General features: G+C 40.8%; 1 protein-coding gene across 1 annotated transcript in view; it reads right to left on the bottom strand.

The window, feature by feature from the left end:
* MYO1E (myosin IE) overlaps positions 1-22,051 on the bottom strand; it is a 117,193-nt gene extending 95,142 nt beyond the window's left edge. The window contains exon 1 of the mRNA XM_072148099.1: positions 21,614-22,051. Coding sequence (XP_072004200.1) covers positions 21,614-21,616 — 3 coding nt within the window. The 5' untranslated portion in view covers positions 21,617-22,051. The remainder of the gene's footprint in view (positions 1-21,613) is intronic.
* Positions 22,052-22,683: the final 632 nt, after the last annotated feature.

The following is a 22,683-nucleotide window of genomic DNA, read 5'->3' as shown; positions in this document are numbered from 1 at the left end:
GCAGGATATTAGCAGTGTCAGCCTATACACTTGCATAGGCTGGCACTGTGCCAGTAAGATGACGTCACAGACGCCATCTTACTGGCAGTTCTTGCAGGTAACTCTGGGGTCCAGATCAGACCCCAGAGTTACTATAGCAACGATCGGCGCCCCCCGAAAACGGTTCGGGGGGGCCGATCGTGGGGGAAAGATCCCCCAGATGCATGTTAGATGCCGCGGTCGCACTGACCGCGGCATTTAACGGGTTAAGCACCCGCGATCGGAGACAACTCCGATCGCGGGTGTTACACTGGGGTGCCGGCTATTAGTTACAGCCGGCACCCCGTGTCTCCCTATGCCGGTTCGGCTCTGATCCAGAGCCGAGCCGGCATAAGCGCTGTGGTGGATATATCCGCCACTGAGCGCTAAGTCACTGCGCTCCGTGGCGGATATATCCGCCACAGAGCGTGAAGGGGTTAAAGGGGTTTCCACACTGAAGTAGTTAAGTCCTATCCACAGGATAGGGCCTAACTTGCTGATTGGTGGAGGTCTCAGTGATTAGACCCCCACAGATCACCAGATCATCCGTACAACAGACCCCCTGTACTATCTGTGGGGATCTATCACTCACTGAGACACCCAAGTGGATAGGCAGTATATGGTAGGATCAGAGAGACAACCCAGGGTTAAAGGGGTCTGAAAAATAGTAAAATAAATAAAAAAAAAAAGTTTACAAATAAATTAAAATACCATAAAAATCCAAATCACCCCCTTTCCCGAGAACTGATATAAAAGAAATAAACAGTAAAAACCATAAACATGTTAGGTATCCCCCCCCCACACACAATATAAAAAATCTGAGATGATGGTTATGCTTTAATAATAATTCTATAATAATAATTCTTTATTTATATAGCGCACACAGATTACGCAGCGCTGCACAAATCTTGCCAAATTGGTCCCAGTCCCCATGGGGCTCACAATCTAAACAACCGAACAGTATGTTTTGGAGTGTGGGAGGAAACCGGAGTACCCGAATGGAACCCACCCAAACACGGAGAGAACATACAAACTCTTTGCAGATGTTGACCTGGGTGGGACTCGAACCCAGGACTCCAGCGCTGCAAGGCAGAAGTGCTACCCACTCAGCCACGGTGCTGCCCTTTAAAGGGATATTCCCATTTCAGAAAATAAAATGTTATTGTTAGTATTATGAAAAATTATACAATTTTCCAATATACTTTATGCATCAATTCTTCAGTTTTCTAGATCTCTGCTTGCTGTCCTTGTATAAAAAGCTTCATTGTTTATTTTCCAGTAGACAGAAATCTGACCATGGTCATACAGGTGCACGGCTCGTTATAACACACGGCTCTGATTACTCTCTATGATACTAACGAGCCGTGCACCTGTGTGATCATGGTCAGATTTCTGTGCACTGGAAGTAAACATGCATCTCTTCTCTAAAAGGACAGCAAGCAGAGACCTAAAAAAACCTGAGCGATTGATTAAGAAAGTATATAGGAAAGTATAATTATTCATAATACAATCAATAACCTGATTTTGCAGAAATGGGAATACCTTTTTAAGTCAATGTGCCTATTTAACTGCTCATAGTTAGCAGAGGCAAGACAAACCTCAGAACATTTTATGAAATAAATATTGGACAAGGGAGACTTATGTACTTTGTAAAAGCTGGACATTTCAAAGCCCATTAAAGTCTGCTTTATTTTAGATTTAGGGGGCCCATAAGAGTACATAAGGCTTGCAATATTCTGCATATGCTGGAGGATCACAGAATATCTGTAATTTTAAGATTGATGTTTTTCAAAATATTTTAGCATTTGAAAAAGCACTGTGTTGTAATAAGTACCAGGCTGGTTTCTCTCACTTACAGCATGTACTAGTAACATAAACCCGTGATATACTATGTAAACAGGCAAGTCTTGGCTGCCAAGAAATTCAGTTTGTTTTTCCAGACATAATAAGTAAGATAAGGTACAGCTCTTGATGAACGTGTGAAACATTAGGAACCATTGCTTGGCTTCAAAAGGCATCCATCTTCTATTTGCTGTGCTTTGTAAGGGGTTGTTAAGTGGGGAAGATTTTGGCGCAGACTCAATGTGGTTGTGTGAAGTAGAAGGGAGATACAATACAGCAGCTAGTGCATACAATGCTCGTTAATTGGAATATTGAAATGAACAAGTGGTTCACATAATGCTGCACAACGTGTAGTCATAGTTATTTATATCATAGTTTATACGATTGAAAAAAGACACTTGTCCATCAAGTTCAACCAAGGAAGGGAAGGGATTGGATGAGGAAGGGATTTATGGGAAACAATTCTATATAACATAACCATTAATGTTATTTAGATGTAAAAGGCAACTAGATCCTTCTTTAAGCTCTCTGCTGTCCCTGCTGTGACCAGCGCCTGAGGCAGGCTATTCCACAGATTGACCGTTCTCATAGTAAATAAGCCATGTCGCCTCCGGTGATTAACCCCTTAATGACCGCCCTATCGGGATTCTACGTCGGTCATTAAGGGTACTTCTTCTGACGCGACGCCTTTCTACGGCGCCGCGTCAGAAGAAGATTTTGGGACATCGGGTCAGTATAGTGCCGGTGTCAGGCTGTGATATCACAGCCCAGACCCGGCACTAACACCCGGGATCGGAAAAACTCCGATCCCGGGTGTTTAACCCCTTACACGCCGCGGTCAAGAATGACCGCGGCGTGCAAGTGTGTCCCCCGTGGATCGGACCCCCCCGGTGTGCTTACCGGGGGATCCAATCCCTCCTGCCGCTGCCCCGGGTCCCGACTATTGACCCGAGGCGTTCGGCTCCTCTTCTCCCGGGTCCTGCCTTCCTGGCAGGACCCGGCTGTAAGTAACTGAGCATGCGCAGCATGCTCAGTTACTTACACTATACACTGCAATACAAGTGTATTGCAGTGTAAAGGCTTGAATAAGCGATCGGATGATCGCTTATTCAAGCCAAGAAGTAGAAAATGTAAAAAAAAATTTTTTTTTATCTTTTTATAATATAATTAAATAAATAAATAAAATAAAAGTCCCATAATCTCCCCAGTAACACATAAAATGCAAATACAGTAAATAAAACACAAAAACACGTACATATTTGGTATCACCGCGTCCGTATTAATCTGTACAATAAATCTAAATCAATATTGAACCCGCTCGGTGAACGATGAAAAAAAAAACTACTAAAAACTTCCCGTAATATACAATTTTTCATCAAACACCATCACAAAAAATGTTCTAAAAAGTGATCAAAAAAAGCTATGTTCCCTAATATGATACGACTGAAAAGAACAACTCTTTTCGCAAAAAATAAGCCCTCAACCAGGTCTGACAACATAAAAATACAGAAGTTATGGCAATAAAAATTGTCAATAGTAAAAACAATGCGATATTCTCCAATATTGGTTTTGCTCAGGAAAATTGAGCAAAGATAAGAAAAACTATATAAATGAGGTATCACCACAATCGTAGTGAACCAGAGAATAAAAGATAAAATATTATTTTTACATTACGGTGAGCGGGGGGAAAAAAATGCTAAAAATCCAAAATAAAAATTGATGATTTTGTTTGTGTCCCCCTTGAAATAGTTAATAAAATCTCATGAATAAGCTATAGACCCCCCTAAATGAATTATCTATACATTGTCTCTCATTCCGTAAAAAATAAGCCCTCATATGTTTGCATTACCAAAAAAAAAATAAAAATGTATAGGTAGTACAATGTGACAATACAAATCTGCAGTGAATGGCGCCTCCATTCATTCTATGCTCGGCCGTGCGCCCGTACAGAAGTTTACCACCACATATGTGGTATCAGTACACTCCGGAGGAATTGGGCATCAAACGTTGCAGTGCGTTTCATCATTTAATTTATTCTGAAACTGTCAGTTTGGCCTAAATGAATGTATTTTCCAAAAAAATTCCATAGTTTCTAAATCACAGGTCCATATTGTTTTAACCCATGTGAAACACTTAAAGGGTTAATGGACTTAATAGAAGTTGTTTTACATACGTTGAGGGGTGAAGTTTCTATAGTGGGGTAATTTATGGGGTTTTACTATTATTTAGGCCTTACAAAGTCACTTGGAAGCTGAGTTTTCCCTCAAAATGTGAGTTTTGGCAATTTTCATGAAAATGAGAAAAATCGCACCTAAAGTTCTGCACCTCATAACATCCTAGAAAAGTGAGAGGATGCATAAAATATCATCCCAACATAAAGCAGACATTCCGTAAATGTAATTTATCAAGCTTTTTGGGTAGTTTTACTTCCTGTTTGGAAACCAGAACAATTTCAAACTTGGAAAATGAAGAATTTTTACAAACTTTTGCCAAATTTTCACTTTTTTTCAGAACGAATCGCAAAACGTGTCACTTAAATTTTATAACTAACAGTTATGAAGTACAATGTGTCACGAGAAAACATTCTCAAAATCACCGGGATATGTTAAAGCGTTCCGAAGTTATAACCAATTATCGTGAGACATGTCAGATTTGAAAAATCGAGTCTGGTCATTGAGCTGAAAACTAGTGTCGGTGATAAGGGGTTAAACCTTGATTTCTCCAAACGGAGACAGTGCCCCCTTGTCTTTTGATTTGATTTAATCTGAAACAATTTACTACCATATTTTTTGTATGGACCATTCATATATTTAAATAAATTAATCACATCCCCTCATAGTCGTCTCTTTTCCAGACTAAAGCTCGATAACTGAGGTAAGGCATCCAACCTAGAGGGTATAACTTCAATGCGATTTATCTCAAATGGCTCCCAAAATTAACTATCCCAATAAGACCCATTGGGGGGGGGGGGGAGGGTAGAACACAGAAGACAAGACTAAAGACATTTAGACCAGGGGGGGGAAAACCAAAACTGCACAGCAACTTGAGAAGGCATTTTATTTTAATGCAAGGTTTTTTTAAAAAAATGTTTTTTTTAAAGGTATTGAGATATTACTAAACTACCGTATATACTCGAGTATAAGCCGACCAGAGTATAAGCCGAGGCCCCTAATTTTACCACCAAAAACTGGGAAAACCTATTGACTCGAGTATAAGCCGAGGGTGGGAAATGCATTGGTCACAGACACCCCCAGTATACAGCCACCCCAGCCCCCTATAGTATACAGCCTGCCCCAGTATACAGCCACCCCAGCCTGCCCCCAGTAGTATACAGCCAGCCCCCAGTAGTATACAGCCAGCCCATCTTGCCCCCAGTAGTATACAGCCAGCCCCATGTAGTATACAGCAAGCCCCATGTAGTATACAGCAAGCCCCATGTAGTATACAGCATCCCCCAGTAGTATACAGCATCCCCCAGTAGTATACAGCATCCCCCAGTAGTATACAGCCACCTCAGCCTGACCCTAGTAGTATACATCTTGCCCCCGAGTAGTATACAGCCTGCCCCCAGTAGTATACAGCCGCCCCAGCATAAATAAAATAAATAAACTTATATACTCACCCTCCGGTGGCCCCGATGTGAAGCGCTGCTCCCCCGATGTCCGTGCCGCTGGTCTTCAGGCTTCTGCGCCCGTCTTCCTTCTTCTGCGGGGCGCCGCCATTGCTCTCTCCCGGGCCGGCACCTAGTATGACGCGCCGCTGCTGACGTCATGCTAGGCGCCGCCCGGGGGAAAAACAATGGCGGCGCCGAGCAGAAGACAGAAGACGGGCGCGGATGCCTGAAGACGAGCCGCGCGGACATCGGGGGAGCAGCGCTGCGCATCGGGGCCACCGGAGGGTGAGTATATAAGTTTATTTTTTTTGTAAGTAATTTTGACTGACTGACTGACTCGTGTACAAGCCGAGGGGACGTTTTTCAGCACATTTTTTGTGCTGAAAAACTCGGCTTATACACGAGTATATACGGTATATAAATTTGGTATTGCTGCGATCATACTGATACAAAGATTAACAGACAAGTATCATCTCCTCCACACATCAAAAGCCGTACAAATAAAACCCATCAGAATATGGTGCATTTCTGATCATCAGAATATTTGCCCATTCCACAAATTTTGGAATTTTATCCAGCTTCACAGTAAATGGTACAGAATATTAAATGCTGCCTCTAGAAATAGTCAAAATATAGCATTGAAAACAGAAAAAAAAAAATGAAAAAGCTACGGCTTGTGAAATGAGACGAATGACAAAACGGAGACACACAAAAAACTTGGTCTTCAAGGGGTTAAAGCTGGATATAATAGGGTCACTTGTAGACAGACTGAAAGAGTACAATCCAAAGCCCTGAACTGAAGGGACTATGCCTTGGTGATATTCTTCTTCATATTGATATGGTGAAACCTCTCCCCATTATCCAGTTCCGGCTTTCCCACAACATATTCTCATTTCTACTTTTTGTTATGCATGTTTTTTAATATCATATTCTTTAAGCACCCTTTTAGAAAGCCAAGAGGTTTCAGTTCTCAGGTAGATTGGGGTTACCATGCACTAAAATCTTCGAAAACCTGTATCCACAAGCCTCACAGTAAATGCTCGTGGTGTTTATCTTTACCCCATACCTGGACCACATGGTTATCCCTCCCTGCTTCCTAGCCCACCTCCTCCCTACCTCTGAAAGGATTGTCTTTCCCAAGGTAGTTGTCAAAGAAAAAAGAAAGAAAAAAAAGCTGAGTCAGCGAGCAGAAATTTGTCGGAACACTACTCCTTTACAGAGAGTAACAGAGGAGCATGATCAGTGGGAGTGGAAACGTTGTGATGCCTTGGCAGCATCAAAACAAAGGTGCAAGAATTACTTCTGATTTATAGTACCATCAGCTAGTGATCATTCAGACACAGAAATGTAGTTTTTTTGTATATATTTTTAAGCTTAGAAAAAATTTACAACTAACATCAGTAGCATTAGAGTAGCATTAGGTTCTGGTAGTGAGTGTAAGTTCTGTATTTCTCTTTGCCAAATCAAATATATTTATTCACTGAAATGACTTTTTAACCCATTAGAATTATTTACCCCAGAAGGTTGCATTTTGCTTTCTTTGATTTAACCAAGTTGTTTATGCCGTTGTACACAGTGTATTTCCAAATGCTTCAAGTTTCTGTGAGTTGCAGAAATTGCTTAGGGGGAAATAATGCCTTAAAAAAATAGTTCCATATAAGTTTGCAAGAGAATCGTTGGGTTTCTCATGCTGTAACCACGTAGCTAACATATTTTCCATGTATTTACCTTGGCGAACAAAGTATAATGAGAAGGAAAAAAATATGGTTCAACTAATGTGAACCATGTGCTCTTAGCTCCCCGAGTATTCCGAATTCTGGCAGAGGTCAGGACTATGGTAAAGAGAATTCTGCTTTTATCAGGGAAATTTATTCCAAAGTATCTCAAATCCTTTCTTTAGGAATACAGTTGTGAATATTGTACCCAATAAATGGTCCAGATTTCCTGGATTATGATATCAGTTTAAAAATAATTAACTACTTTTGTTATTACAAAAAAAGGCACAATGCACAATTAACTTATTAATGAAGCGCACTTGTTTATAGTAAAAGATAACTCCACTAAATTACTCCATCTATTGTGACAGCTTAAAGGGAACCTGTCACCAGGAGACCCATTTTAGCACTCCCCCAGTCCCCACAGAGCATAGTACATGCACTGCCAAAGTGTTTTTGTATTAAAAATTGGTTTTACAGAAAAAAAGATGTTGTATTGTACCTTTCATTAGCATCTGCTGTGTGACTAGGCAGTTGCCAAAAGGGAGGGTCTAGAAAGGAGCAGTTCCCCCCACCCTTGGGAAATATGTGACCTTTTAAAATATATGAATAACTCCCCACACTCGGGGATTGGCTGTAGAGGAGCAGGGGGCGTCGCTAAACCCAGTGATGGGAGTTTTCATATATTTGAAAAGGTCACATGGAGGAGCTGAATCCCAAGGGTGTGGGGAAACTGCTCCTTTCCAGCTCCTCCCAAAAGGCAGCTACCTAGTCACACAGCACATGCTAATGAAAGGTACAATATAACATATCTTTTTTTCTGTAAAACCTATTTTTAATACAAAAACACTTTGGCAGTGTATGTACTATGCTCTGTGGGGACTGGGGGAGTGCTAAAAATGGCTCTCCTGGTGACATGTTCCCTTTAAAGGAGTTGTCTAAAAAAGGTTTGTATAGTCCAAAAACATATTATAGATCAGAACATTTCCAGTGACTCTTTTACCTCCAAAATTTTAAAGACAATCTGTCACCCAGTTTTACCGCCTCAGGTAGGGGTTAAAATCTTCTGTCAAGAATTCCCTCTTATGTGAAATCTCACCAGTTTACCTATAAAAAAAAATCTCGCCCAAATTCATGCACATTTGTCTCTTCTCACCTTATTTTCATATGAGATTAGTCAAGTTAGTGGTTGCAGGAGCAGAGGAGGTTTCAGCACAAAGTGGGAGAGGCGCAGTGTAACAGCCTGTGAATCTGCAGCATGGAGAATGTCTGGCAGCACCCCTAGAGACCTTCAAGCTCATTAACATTATCTTATAGTTTTATAAGGAAGGAGGCCGTGGAAATAAGACGAAATATAAGATATTTACCACAGTAAGTATGTTTATTATACTTGATTTTGATGGTAGATTGAGGAAGACAGAGGAAGAGATGGTTATAGCTCAAATAAGAGGATATGGACTCAAGAAAAAAAACACAGTAATATCTAATTCAATGAGACTTGGTTGTAAAAGATGTCTCTAAACAGACAGCAGGGACTGTACACATTCACTAAATTTATGACTTTAGCATCAAAGAAAAAGAAAATATTTCAGGTTTACCTTTTTACAAATTACACACAATTACACAAATTTGCACTTGTCACAGCCACTATATTGACCACAAATGGTTATGACTTGTGCCAGTTTAGCAAAGCAATAAACTGGTTTCTGTTGTGCACGTGTGCATTGCTTATGCTTCAGCAACATTAAACTGCATAATGAGCAAATCTTCTGATGTGTTAGTTTGCAAGTTAGTATGGGAGTGATGGAGATAACACCAGAGTTCTGTTCTAAACATAGCCCAATGCTAATTAAAGGGATATTCCAGTCAGGGCAACACGGTGGCTCAGTGGTTAACACTTCAACCTTGCAGCGCTTGCATCCTGGGTTCAAGTCCGAACCAGGTCAACATCTAAAGAGTATGTATGTTCTCTCCATGTTTGTGTGGGTTTCCTCCGGTTTCCTTTTGCACTCCAAAACACACTGGTACGTTGATTAGATTTTGAGCCGCATGGGTACGGGGACTTATTTGGCAAGCTCTGTGTGCACTATATAATTAAAGGAATTATTATTAGTTGGATTGATGATGCATTTCACTAATATATGACATCACTTTAAGATTCGGAGAACCATAAATGAATGTACCTCACAGGAACATGTACCACTTCATAGTTTCCCCTTGCAAAGCAGAGGACCATCTGCCAGAGCACCACTATACAGGGAAAAGATAAGAACACAGTACTACAAAACCTTCAGGAAGATATGAAAACTACTTTTAGTATTCTATGGTGATGACATGTATAATGTGCTGTCCATATAATGCCTTGATGAATCATCATAGTAGTTACTCTCTGCTCTGTAAATTCTCTAGCCTCATGCGACCTACTTACAATTTGAAAAAGTATGTTTTTTGAAGACACCCTAAAGTATAACTAAACATCTTACAAATCAATAGAGCAGATAATATAAATTATAATATACTTTCTATAAAAGAAATATGTTCCTGTGTCCTTCTTTTTTCCCTGCCTTTCTTCCTTATTTAAGCAGTTTGTGTAAATCTGTAATAAAAAAGCACCACTGCTGCAGATGGAAGATCAGAGATTAAAGGCACCAGGAAGTGTCAGAATGGGAGCGGCAGAACAACAAAGACGCTAGGACTTATTTTTGTACACTATTCTGAGATAACAATAATTTTTCTTGGCCGAACAACTCCTTCAAACAAAGAGCTATACAGTAGTAACCTTATCTCTTCCAATTGTTTTATGGACCATTTCAGTTAATTTCCAGCTAAAGGTCAATCTGTATAATCGCATATATCTGTGGGAGAAATCCCACAATCCGACTAGATGTGTATACACTGCTGTTTACATTCTCTCTCATCTCAGAAACAAACAAGTGAAACAATAAAAGATTCACATGAGTCTGGAATCTCGGCTGGGCCCCGAAACGTCATTTATTTATAGAACTCGCTGGTGTCCTAAAAATAACTTGGCTCTGTCAGCAGAAATAGCAGGATAATGGAAGCAACATTCAAAAAGGACCAGGAAGATAAAGAAAAACCAAATTTATATAACGGAGGTAAATGTTATGTAAGGTTAGACTGACATTATGGAAATCCATCTAGATCAAACCAACATATAATCTTATGGTAATAACATCAACATCTCACTGCAAACCAATATAATGTTCACATTCTCCCTTGTGCATGGCAGTGCTAGAGGACTACTGCTGTCAGATATGGATCATTAGCTTCACTAGTCTGACGGGTTCAGTAATACACATTTGAATAAGGAAAATGCATTAGACATACATTAATAAAACATATCTCGTGTCCGTGTATGGTATATGTTCTATAGCTAATGATGAAACCATACAGCTGAGCTTCTGGTCATGGGCTACAGGTCCAGCTGCTGCTTATATAATGTATGGAGCAGGAAATCTATTCAGCACATGTGGAGCTCAGATGCTGAAGCAGGTGGTGAATTCATTCCTATGTAAATGTATGCTATAGAAGAGACTCCGAATTGTTGTCCCAGCTTGTTTCTGGCCTATGAGGGCCACGTGACATGACCACAGAGATGCTGGCTGCGGAGGGTAGAAAAGACAATGCTCATAAGCTGTGAACACACAGGCATTACTTGGTTCAGGTTCTTCATGATAAGGAGCAATGAGACCGACAATCACGAATTCTCTATGACACAGATCCCTACAACATTGCTTTACCAAATATTATTTTATTGCTCAGTTAATATTAAACTCTTTTTCATAAAAAACCCCCCAAGAGAATAAGATGAGATGAAAGTCATTGCTGCACTGATCTTTTGCAATTGTAAAACTGCAGCTAAATGGAACAGCGAGTGTTCCCCCGATAAGTTAACCAACTATTTATGGTACCCCTTATTCAGAATACAGCAAGTCACATACTTTATGGTAACAAAAAAAGAAAGAAAGAAAATCCCACTGTTCCATTTATTTATTGGAAAGCTGATCGTACATGAACTTTTATGACATCTGTCTGGCAACAAAATGTACTTTATGAGATAAATAAATAACTTACATGCAACTAACATGTGCAACTGTCTAGAAATGTTTTCTGTACAATTTATCAGAATTCTTGCAACAGAGCAACAAAAATAAAGATACAATGTTTCTAGTATTGTCACGAAAAGTAGCAGAAGTAATAGAAGCATCTTAACTAAGTAAGGGGTACCAGACCAACCATGCCTTATAAACTACTCCTTGCACATGGCATGGGTATGGTATGATGCTTTAAACCATAACAGGAGGGCATGAAGAGTATGAAGGCTGAAAGCTATACAGCTGGAAATAAATCAAACAAAAGCAAAGTGCAAAGAAGCCGGGTGACACATGCTTCTCAATTACAGGCTGCGTAGTGAGGCTTTGTTCACCATCTGGATAGGTTACCATCAATATTCAGGAAGACGCATTATGCAAGAGTAGGCACAAGTCTGCCATCCTCTTATATTAGGCAGTGTTTTTAAAAATATAAGGCATTTATAAACAGAAATTGAAAATATTTTGATAATACACCTCTATATAGGATGTATACATTGTTCCCTTTCATGTGGTTCTTCCATTGTTCTCTATACAGCATACACCATGTTTCTAGTAGTCTGTATTATACAGAACTTGTGACCTGCGACTCTCAATCAGGGTCATGTGTACAAGGCTTGAGGCTTTTCTGATGACTTGTCTTGGTAAATACAGCCTGACAGTGATGTTTTTCATTCTCATATCTATTGCTCATCATATATGTAAAGTACATACAAAATACCATGTAGACATAAATATTCAGCATTTTCAGACTGTTGGATTTGTTTACCATAAGGACTCCCTATTGCTGTCTAAATAGGCCGCGCTACCAGTAAAACAGGTCTGGACACTCATTATTGGTATTGTACTTAGATGTGACCTATCAGATACTCTTCTGAGTGACATTGAAGGACTAATTCCTTGCTTTTGTTAACATACAGTTGCAACACAGTTGCTTTACTTTGAGGTATTTTATATTACTGGTAGAAGGAGATTTTGAGATTTGCTAAATTTACTCCAAAGCTACTAGTATAAGCCGACCCGAGTATAAGCCGAGACCCCTAATTTTACCACCAAAAACTGGGAAAACCTATTGACTTGAGTATAAGCCAAGGGTGGGAAATGCATTGGTCACAGAGCCCCCCCCCAGTATATAGCCAGCAAGCCCCCTGTAGTATATAGCCAGCTAGCCCTCTGTAGTATACAGCGAGCTACCTATAGCATACAGCCAGCCTGCCCCCTATAGTATACAGCCAGCCCAGCCTTCCCCCTGTAGTATACAGCCAGCCCAGCCCCCTGTAGTATACAGCCAGCCCAGCCTGCCCCCTGTAGTATACAGCCAGCCTGCACTTAAAAAAAATAAACTTATATACTCACCCTCCGGTGACCCTGATGCACAGCGCGGCTCCCTGATGTCGGTGCGGCTCCTCTTCTGGCTTCTCCGGCCTTCTGTAACAGCCTGCAGGGCATGGCCATGTTATCTGCCGGCAGGGGCCTACTATGATGCGGCCGCTGGTGACGTCATAGTATGCGTCGGCGCCGGTCCTGTAGGCGGTTACAGAAGACGGAAGAAAGAAGAGGAGCCGCAGGGAAGCCAGAAGAGGAGCCACGCCGACATAGGTGAGCCGCCGAAGGTTGAGTATATAAGTTTATTATTTTTATTGACTCGTGTATAAGCCAAGGTGAGGGTTTTTCAGCACATTTTTTGTGCTGAAAAACTCGGCTTATACACGAGTATATAAGGTAAACCAAAAATAAGTCTTATGCTTCAGACAACACCTTCTTAAAGCAATGTCCAATGATAAGGTGACCACAGGATATTCCACGGTGGAACCATGTGTCCATAAAACATATATTAGACACGGCGGGTTCCAGCTAGCAACGAGCAATCATCCACAATGACTGAATGTCTGAAAAGAATGATATGAGCAGAAACGCAACTACAAATTTAGATTTCTCTAACAGGGCATGCAAAAAAGGTTTCCGAAATTATAAAACCATTACATTTTTACAATCAATTTACAAGTATCACCAATGAGTAGGTTCCTAGCCTACAATAGCACAGCGTTAAGGGGTTTCCAGGAATTTTGGAAATTCAAGAATAAGTAAATCTTCAGCTCAACCTGCCCATATAAAACCACTTTTGAATGTTATTGCAGATTTTGCTAAAGGAATTTTTTCAATATCGGATTGGTAAGAGTCCAGCACCACCGGAGCTCAGCTGCTCCCAGTCAATGCCGCTTGTCTTTCAGCAAACTATCTAACACAATCACATGCAAAAGATGTAAAACTCAAAGTGTAATAACTCTCAATGTACTATTTAATTCTGGGTGCTAGGACAGACCTGACTCAAGTCGGTGTTAATTTTGCATTAAATGTTAGGTTTTAATTCTGCACCAGTAATATTGTAAATGTTATCTCTGCTGGATTTTGGACCCCCCACTAAATTGATATTATGTACCTAATTAATGAACAAATATTTTTATCCTGGAAAACCCCTCCAGTCATTTATAATTGTTTGAGTCACATTACCTTGCTCTCTGCCAGCTGCATGGGGTGAGTCCCAGGGGAGGGGCAGCTGAAGTATGTGTGTATCAGTGTCCTCTCCTCCACTCATCTAACTCCTTCACCCACCCCACTTCTGGTAATGTGAATAGAGCAGGAAGGGGAAGGAGGGGGATGGTGTGAAGTAGAGGGAGAAATCGCCTCCCCAGGGACTCACCACATGCTGGCAGGGCACCAGGTAATGTGAATTAAAACTTACATAAACTACCGAAATGGTTCAGAATGCTGGCAAAAGCATTTTTAAAATCAGCATAGCAAAAACTATTCAAGCCTGTCACCAGCTAAACACACATCTATCACATTCCTTGATGACAGGTTCCCTTTAAGGCTTTTTAGGGCAAACCTAGATTGTAACATAGTAACAAAGTCACTAATGAACAATAAAACAATGATATTAGTGTAGGTCTCTACATTAGTTGGTGACTTATCTCAGATTACCATCAGGAAGTATGTTATTGTATTCTTTTTAAAGTTACATTAAATCTACAAGCCCGTTTTCTTTTTTTTTGGATCATGGATTTTTGGATCTTGGTTTCAGTAAGTACATATTGTGCGTCACTTTCATCTAATTTCTTTGTTACACTCGGCTGGAAACAAAAAAATATGTTTATCATAGAGAATGTTCAGTTACCCCCTGGGTATGGCTTTGTATTGTGTTATTATTCTTCCCCTGTGGGCTGAGTAAAAAGTCCACGGGTCAATGGCTACACGTGAAGCTAACGCTGAATAATTGAATCTGGGAAGGATGAAATACGAGAATTTCACATCAGTTTCCTTTGAGAGAGAAAGATTCCTGCTACCAATTTGCTATAATTCAGGCATCCTGATATTCATTTGCAGCATCCTATGTATTACTTATGTCATTCATTAGACTGAATACGAACATGTTCCTTTTATAAGATATTATACTTTTTTTGTGATGACTGTAAAACAGCAAAGGTAAGTGGGACCCCAGTACATAAAGCCCAGGCACTGCACACGGAGGGAGTACTCAGAGGGAAGAATGAATGATATATATATATATATATATATATATATATATATATATAAAATTCTGCTGCATATACAACTTTTTTTATCTGTATGTGCACGTATGTCACCGTACCGTATCTGTAAAAAATTAATGGGCTGCCGAAAGTTGGGTGGCTGACAGAATGCACCTCCCTTGAGTGGAGACTTCAAGGGGCATTCTCATCTTCAACATTTATGGCAGGTCCACCTGACCAATCTGCATTAATTAGCAGCCACAAAAGTATATTTTCACTTTTCTTTAGTGATGTTCCCATTTTGGATCTTATTTCAGAATGGTCGTCCCTGTTGGGCTCCCTGCTGGAGCACTTGTCCAACTTGTTGGACATGAGATCGCCTTCAGGGCGGTCTCCCCTGTCTAAGTCAGTCTGCATTCACAAAGTTATGTTTACTCATGTCTTACAGTCCACAACTATTATTGGCTTAGCAGCCATCAACCATATGATTGGAATTCTGATCACATACTCTAACAAGTTCTGGATACTGGTTCTGGATACTGCAGACATATATGGCTGCATAAGGTGCACAACCGTAGGCAAGATATATGCAAGCCATATTTTATACGTTCCCATAGGCTTCTCTGGGGCATACGGAACAGAAATAATTGAGAAAATAGGACGTGCGCTATATTTTTATATGTCTATCTCACAAAATGGTAGGCAATATGGCCATGTAAATGGATGGCCATGTTGCCCATTGAAATGAATAGAGCCATATGCTACCTCTATATACGTCCGTATATACAGCTGTTTTCATACGTTTGGATTAGTCCATGTCTGGTTTAGGCTGCATTCACACAATTCCTAGCAACCATACTTCAGGACCATTTTTGGGAGATCCATTTATTTGGATCAGCAGAATAATACACAGTGGAAACTCATCACCAACATCTAAACCCTCCAGAAATTGCACCTAGCCTCCATGTTAATGTTCTAGAACACTCTTTGGTGATATGAACCCCCCTTTTTCCTATATTAGTGGGAGTGTTCTGCAGTCTGATTCTTTAAGTTGTTTTTACTGTTCCTACACTGTATTTTTTCGGTGGTGGAGGAAGCATTCCTAATAGAGTACACAGTAACTCCTTACAGTAAATCTCATTGTGTTCATGTTATTTTTACAGGGTAATGTAACCTTTCATGTAATCACAGCAATAATCTAGCTTCCCATTATGCCTAGTAGCTGGTATTTCTCAAATCATATAACATAGCTGAATGACTAGGGTTGTAGCTTTATCCAGCACCAATCACTGATGGCCAACCAACCACAACAAAGCCAAACTAGAGCAATAGTCACTTCTAGCTATGATCTACTGTACAATCTTAGAAAGTGTTGCTGTATTTGTTGAGTGCTGCATACTGAGATATCTGCACAAGAATGGTATTTTCAGGAAGGAAGAAATCACCATGTAAGGAAAACTCATGTGGTGGAGGTAAGGATGAGAATGTACAGGCTAAAGAGTGAAAATCTAGGACTATTCTTGTAGTCTATTGCATTAGACAACATCAAAAACAGGAGATTAGCTTTCCTTCCTTCTCCTACTGAATGACTAGGCTAATGCGAGCTTCCCCCCATTGTAATGCATTCTGAAAAGTTAAAGTAAAAATTTAAAAGATAAAAAAAACATGAAAACAAAATCATCTCTGCTTTTCAAGTCTTCATAAGTTTCTATGGAAACCAATAACTACTGTATATATAGTAAATAAGTCAGTCGTCAAAGCAGTGACCTCTCCCAAAAACAGAAGTCACCACAGTCGTCACTTCCCAGGCCAATGGTCAGAGCTCTTCAGTTCTTAAAGGATACATCATAGCTGATGTAAAATGAGAAGTCGCCACTCAATGCCATTCGAGATTCCAAACTGGATATTGATTGATGTTGTAAAATGACATTTAATAGAATTAGGACTTGTTAGAGTATGTGATCAGAATTCCAATCATATGGTTGATGGCTGCTAAGCCAATAATAGTTGTGGACTGTAAGACATGAGCAAACATAACTTTGTGAATGCAGACTGACTTAGACTGGGCAGACTGCCCTGAAGGCGATCTCATGTCCAACAAGTTGGACAAGTGCTCCAGCAGGGAGCCCAACAGGGACGACCATTCTGAAATAAGATCCAAAATGGGAACATCACTAAAAAAAGTGAAAATATACTTTTGTGGCTAATGAATGCAGATTGGTCAGGTGGATCTGCCATAAATGTTGAAGATGAGAATGCCCCTTTAGGTCTCCACTCAATGCTATTATGTAAACAGTAGTCAGAGACTCTCTATAACAGTGATGGCAAACCTTTTAGAGACCGAGTGCCCAAACGACCACAAAGACCCGCTTATTTATCGCAAAGTGCCAACACAGAAATTTCATTTGTGATTTATACTCCCTTCTCTGTCACAGTTTTCAGTGAGGACACCAATAAAGCAGAAAATAGTCCCAGGTAGTCCTGTCACTTTAAAATAGCTCTGTGCACAGCAAGTCCTGGGCTGCCTGGGACTGCAGGAAGATACCTGGAGTCATCTCTGGTGATGGCCTGAGTGCCCACAGAAAGGGCTCTGAGTGCCACCTCTGGCACCAGTGCCATAGGTTAGCCATCACTGCTCTATAAGATGGCATGTCACATAGCTATGACCTGAACAACTTCAAAAGATATATTCAGGATATATTCACATCTGTATGGAGGCTTCCTAAGGAAACTCGTTTACAGATTCCACTAAAAACCATGACCTCAACGGGGTCTTTGGTTCCACATCACGGGGGCTTCAGATTTTATCATAGTTCTGCTCTTTTTAAGGCTTCCGGTAGTGGGTCATACTCCCCACCTGCATTTTACGGCAGTCTTAAGGGCAAGGTTTATAGGTGATACCAAAGTTATATGTGTAATAAACTAGATACATTGAGCACATGTGAATACAAAGTTCTGGCTTTCTTACTTCTACTTATTAATTTTGCTAAACAGAAGAATAAAATGATAAGGAACATAGAAAGCAAAGGTCCTCTTTAAATAAATATGGCCATGCATATAGATCCTTGCTACCTGATACATACATAGATGCTTAGCAACCCTTCTGAAAACATACATACACAGTATATATCAAGTGTATGGCTAGACTATGATAGTGACTCAGTTTACACAAAAGACTCCTCCTATGTGGAAGCTGTAAGTCCCCTATTAATATCATATAACTTTTTATAGATTATGTCCCAAGTATTTTATATAGTGTTGCAATAACAAACCACTAATGAAATTTTCAGAGAGGATGGGTGTGAGCAGGTACAGGTTGACTCCCTTGGGGACAGTAACACACCTGTAACATGTCATCATTGTGACACACCTTTCACTTCAGACACGTGACACCGAGTGACAACAATGCCTCTGCCAAAACAAACGTCTTCCCCTGTTGTAATGAGTAACGCATTACCTGCTGGCTCACCCCAATTATTTTCTTAAGTATTTCCAAATCGATACTTGAGATTGTGACACTGGAAGCTAGCTATGTGCGGACTCTAAAAGGATCCATGTGTGATGACTGCTCCACTCTGTCCTCCCAAAAAACTGTTCTCAGTCAGTCAGGAAATGAATGTAAGCAAAAAGGAGCCACAGCCGCTTACACCCAGCTCTATGTTCTGCCAAGACACTGCATCCATTCACCTTGTGAGTTCACCCAGTGGGAAAAAAGTGTAAACACGAACAGTATGGAGGGCAGGACATACAAAGATAGCCTTCTCTCTACATACACATGCCTGGCCCCAACCTTCCTCTCAAAGGCAGAATTAACCCTTCACACCTCCAAATATCTCCCTTACTGCATATCTAGACCACTATTTATAAAATAACTATATTAATATAGGGCAATACCAGGGATTAATCACCATCTAAGGATTTCTACATGAAAATCGAATATTTTCTACTATTTTTCATAGCCGATCTGCTTTTTCAGTTTGGCATCTGATTTTCATGGATCCCCCATTAACCATAGTCTATGAGTATGTGAAAAAACAGTTTGGACTAGGATATGCTCTGCTTTTTAATGGATTGGTCACATGGTTGGTTAAATTAACAGCTGTGGACACTGATCCAGTAAAATATATTGCAGTAGTACAGCCCTGTGCCAACCCCCATTTTTCACGGTTGTGTGCATCTAGTCTAACGAATGACAAGTTCCTAAATTTATGCTACAAGTAAATAAAAATATGTAATATTAATCAACCCCTTTGAGTCTATTTTCCATGGATTTAGTATAAATTGGTTGGCTTATTAAAAACATTTATCTCCATCAGTCTCACAGATAAAAGGCACATGGTGATCTCTGTTCCACTAAAATTAGACTTTTGTTCCAGGGATTAAACATTTATCACCTATAGACCTATGTTTTTGTGTGCCATGCCCTTTAAGAGGCAACCCCTCTACTAGTTAAAATAATGATGATTGGTGAGAGTCAATTCTCTCATAAACATCTACTAGTTACTGCCGATAAAATGCAATGCAAGCGTTTGGGGCAAGGGTGTAGCTAATAGGTTCTTACACCAAATACTTCCATACATTAGTATGTTTAATGGCTGTCGAGCAAGACATTGGTACAGGAAACAATTTTCCCCATTTTTGGAGAACATAAATGCATATATCTTGTGGCAATCTCTTTTTTTAAAGAATCCAGCACTGCAGCAGAGGCCAGATGAGCTGGCTGTCCATGTAACACACTGATGGGCCTGGTACAGAGGCCTTGTGCACACGTCTGTATATTGGGGTCGTGTGCTCGCCATGGGTACAGCCAGCCTGAGTTTGCTGCCTGGACAGTCTTTCCTCCTGCCATCGGTGCGTGAGCGGCCCTCATATGCAGATGACACACAGACCATTGTTTGAGGACCAGAAACAGCACATGTCCATGTCACTGGCTCATAGAGAGAATTCCCAAATTGGGGACCTCTACTCTGATATCCTTAGCAGGACATATGTCATCTGGCCATTACCAATCAGCAAATGGACCATAAAATCAGAACAAGGAGTAATAACCACGAATACTCCTAGAGAGGGTTACATTATACTGTAGTTTTCCTTTAATGCAGTAGATGCAGTAATAAAACCCTTGAGTGAGATACAAGTGTGTCCCTAGTGACCGGCCTGTTACCCTAGTGACCGGCAGGGAATACACAGGGCCGCTCTCTAGTAGTCGAGTACACATTGTCCATGTATTTACAGCTCTTATTAATTTCCCCTTTAATTGTTTCACCATTAGACTCAGCACCAGCTGCAAAATCATTCAGCAGAGGAAATGATCAAACCCTACAGCCAGGTACACAAAATCCCTTCAGCCCAAGGCTTCCTTCAAGGGACAGAGTTAAAGATTTGCTAGGAACAAACACTGAGTATAAGATAGGCTGAGTATGACATTATGACACCTGTAAATACTGTGTACAATGCTACAGTGACACCTTGGTTCTTATAAGGGTGCACTGACCGCATTATCCTATGGAGGGCTGTATTGGGGGGATCAGTGACTATTATGACCGGAACATCTGTACCACTATGATTAATAGGCTCCCCTCAGTCTGGGTCAAGGATTCGGTTCAGTTCTAATCCTCTAGGTGACTATGATGAGTGACTCGGTGACACAACTTGCATCCATGTACCATCAGCAACCCCCTTTGTTACATCCCCTGGAAAACTGTTACAAAACGTACACAGGCTTTGTTCGGGGGAAATCGCAACATCATGCCAAAGTTATATCAATGTAAATGTGAAGATGTAGTTCTTTCCATTTACAATTCCCCCACCAAATAGGTCCCCTCATGACAGTCCAGCATGCTGGGACTTTTGGTTCTCTCCTCTTATAGCCTCTGCCTGTTAGGTTCTTTAAGGTTCTATACACACTGGTTATTCTGTACCAGCTGAGGTGTGTATTAAGAGGTTCTGTAGCAGCTTAGATGTGTAATGTGCTATGTTAAATAACTTGTCATTTAACCCTTTCAAAACCCCAGTTTCTTAGTCATTTAAAAGTGGCAGGCAGCCCATTATGATACCAGTTCCAATGCACCAATGTTAATTTGACAAAAGTTGACAGTGTGATGCGGTGCAAATGGCCGTAAGATGTTTAACCCTTTGAAACAGCAGTAAAAGTGTCTACCCACTCTGTCACGAGTTTCTTCACCCAAAATCTGTTCAGGCCATGCTGAACTCAACTCAGCTTGACACTGTGCATCATCCTGTGTGAATTCATGGAGATCAGGGGCCCAAGTTCCTTTAAGCCTTTTGATGATACCAGTTCCTTATTCAAATGCCGTCTGCCCACTTTGATGCCACCTTTATGTGAAGAACTGGCTTGGGTCAGTCTGATCGTAAATTCATTTGACAGGGGGCTCATTCTGCAGTGTGAGATCAGTGGTCCAATTTCATTTAACCCTTTATAAACACCAGTTAAATCAGTAAAAAGAAATGTTAGTCACTCTGATGCCCAAAACCAAAAGGACAAGACTGCAATGCACCCACTGTGAGATTAACAGCATGAAGATAGTAAATCAGACTCTCTGGTACCCAGTTTAATGCCCATTTTAGTGCCAGCTATTTCTCTTTTGGAAAAGCTATTGTCATAATTTATTAAAATTAAATAAGAATACTTGAGAGTGGTGTAAATAATAAACTGATGAATAAGACAGGAGTTTGTTCCCTAAATAAGAAACTAACTACAACTTGGTGAAATCCCGTAGAATAGACATACATGTGCATTGTGTAGGGTGCAGCAGCACTTACCATTGTGCAGGCTGGGTGCTGGGGAGCAGATGCTTACAGGTCTCTCTTCCTAATGTTCTGTATCCTGAGTGCAGCAGACATGAAGGGCTCGTGCAGCAGCTCCGGCGCCAGGGACTGTCCCCATGCAGATAGGAGCAGCAGTAGTAGTGATGCTGGGACTCCCTCCTGTGTACAGGAGACGGGCTGTCACTGAGAGATCCGGGGAGAGGGAGCTGCTTCTGTATCTGCTCTGCCTTCTGTATCTGCTCTGCCTCCTGTCTCTGCCTCTACTGCCTCCTCAGTCTGTTCTGCCTTCTCAGTCTTGTGCCGTGTCTTTTTTTTCCCCCTCAGTCATGCGATTTACAATGAGAAGCCAGGCACCAGTCTGGGCTATCCCTGTCCATAAATGGCAAACAAAGCTTCACTTCAGCCAATGAATGTCTGCCTGACCGAGCGTCACTGCAGCCCCAGGGAATAGCACTTGGAGAGCTGGAGAGCAGGAACGCAATGGATTCTGGGAAATGTAGTTTTCCTGCTATACACTTTCTACTAGTTATCTGAGTGACTGGAGCACTGTTTCATCGCATTTCTAGTAAGTTTTCTATGGGATGTGTTTAATCAATCTAGCTATATGTAGATCCACGAATATATATTGTATAGAGATATACATATAAATGTAAACATCTACCTATATGGTTATATTATTGTACTAAGTGTACAAACGTCAGAATGGCTATCCTCTGTTTTGCCACTATAAAACATAATTCATAATAATACCTCCCAACTTTTGGACAAATGAAAGAGGGACAAAAATTCCCTCCGCCTTTTCCCTAAACCAATCCCATTGCCCAACCGCAAGCATAGTATTATATCGATGCCTGATGCCCCTCTATCCCCCTCGTATTGTGGCCTCTGTCCTCTATCCCCCTCGAATTGTGACCCCCTGTCCTCCATCCCCCTCGTATTGTCACCTCTGTCCTCCATCCCCTCATATTTTGGCTCCTGTACCCCATCTCCCTCATTTTGTGGCCTCTGTCCTCCATCCCCCTCATTTTGTCGCCTCTGTCCTCCATCCCCTCATATTTTGGCTC

Source organism: Engystomops pustulosus, chromosome 4, assembly GCF_040894005.1.
Source record: "Engystomops pustulosus chromosome 4, aEngPut4.maternal, whole genome shotgun sequence".
NCBI lineage: Eukaryota > Metazoa > Chordata > Amphibia > Anura > Leptodactylidae > Engystomops > Engystomops pustulosus.
The sequence above is the reverse complement of the archived record's forward strand: the minus strand, read 5'-3'. Positions and strand labels throughout refer to the sequence as shown.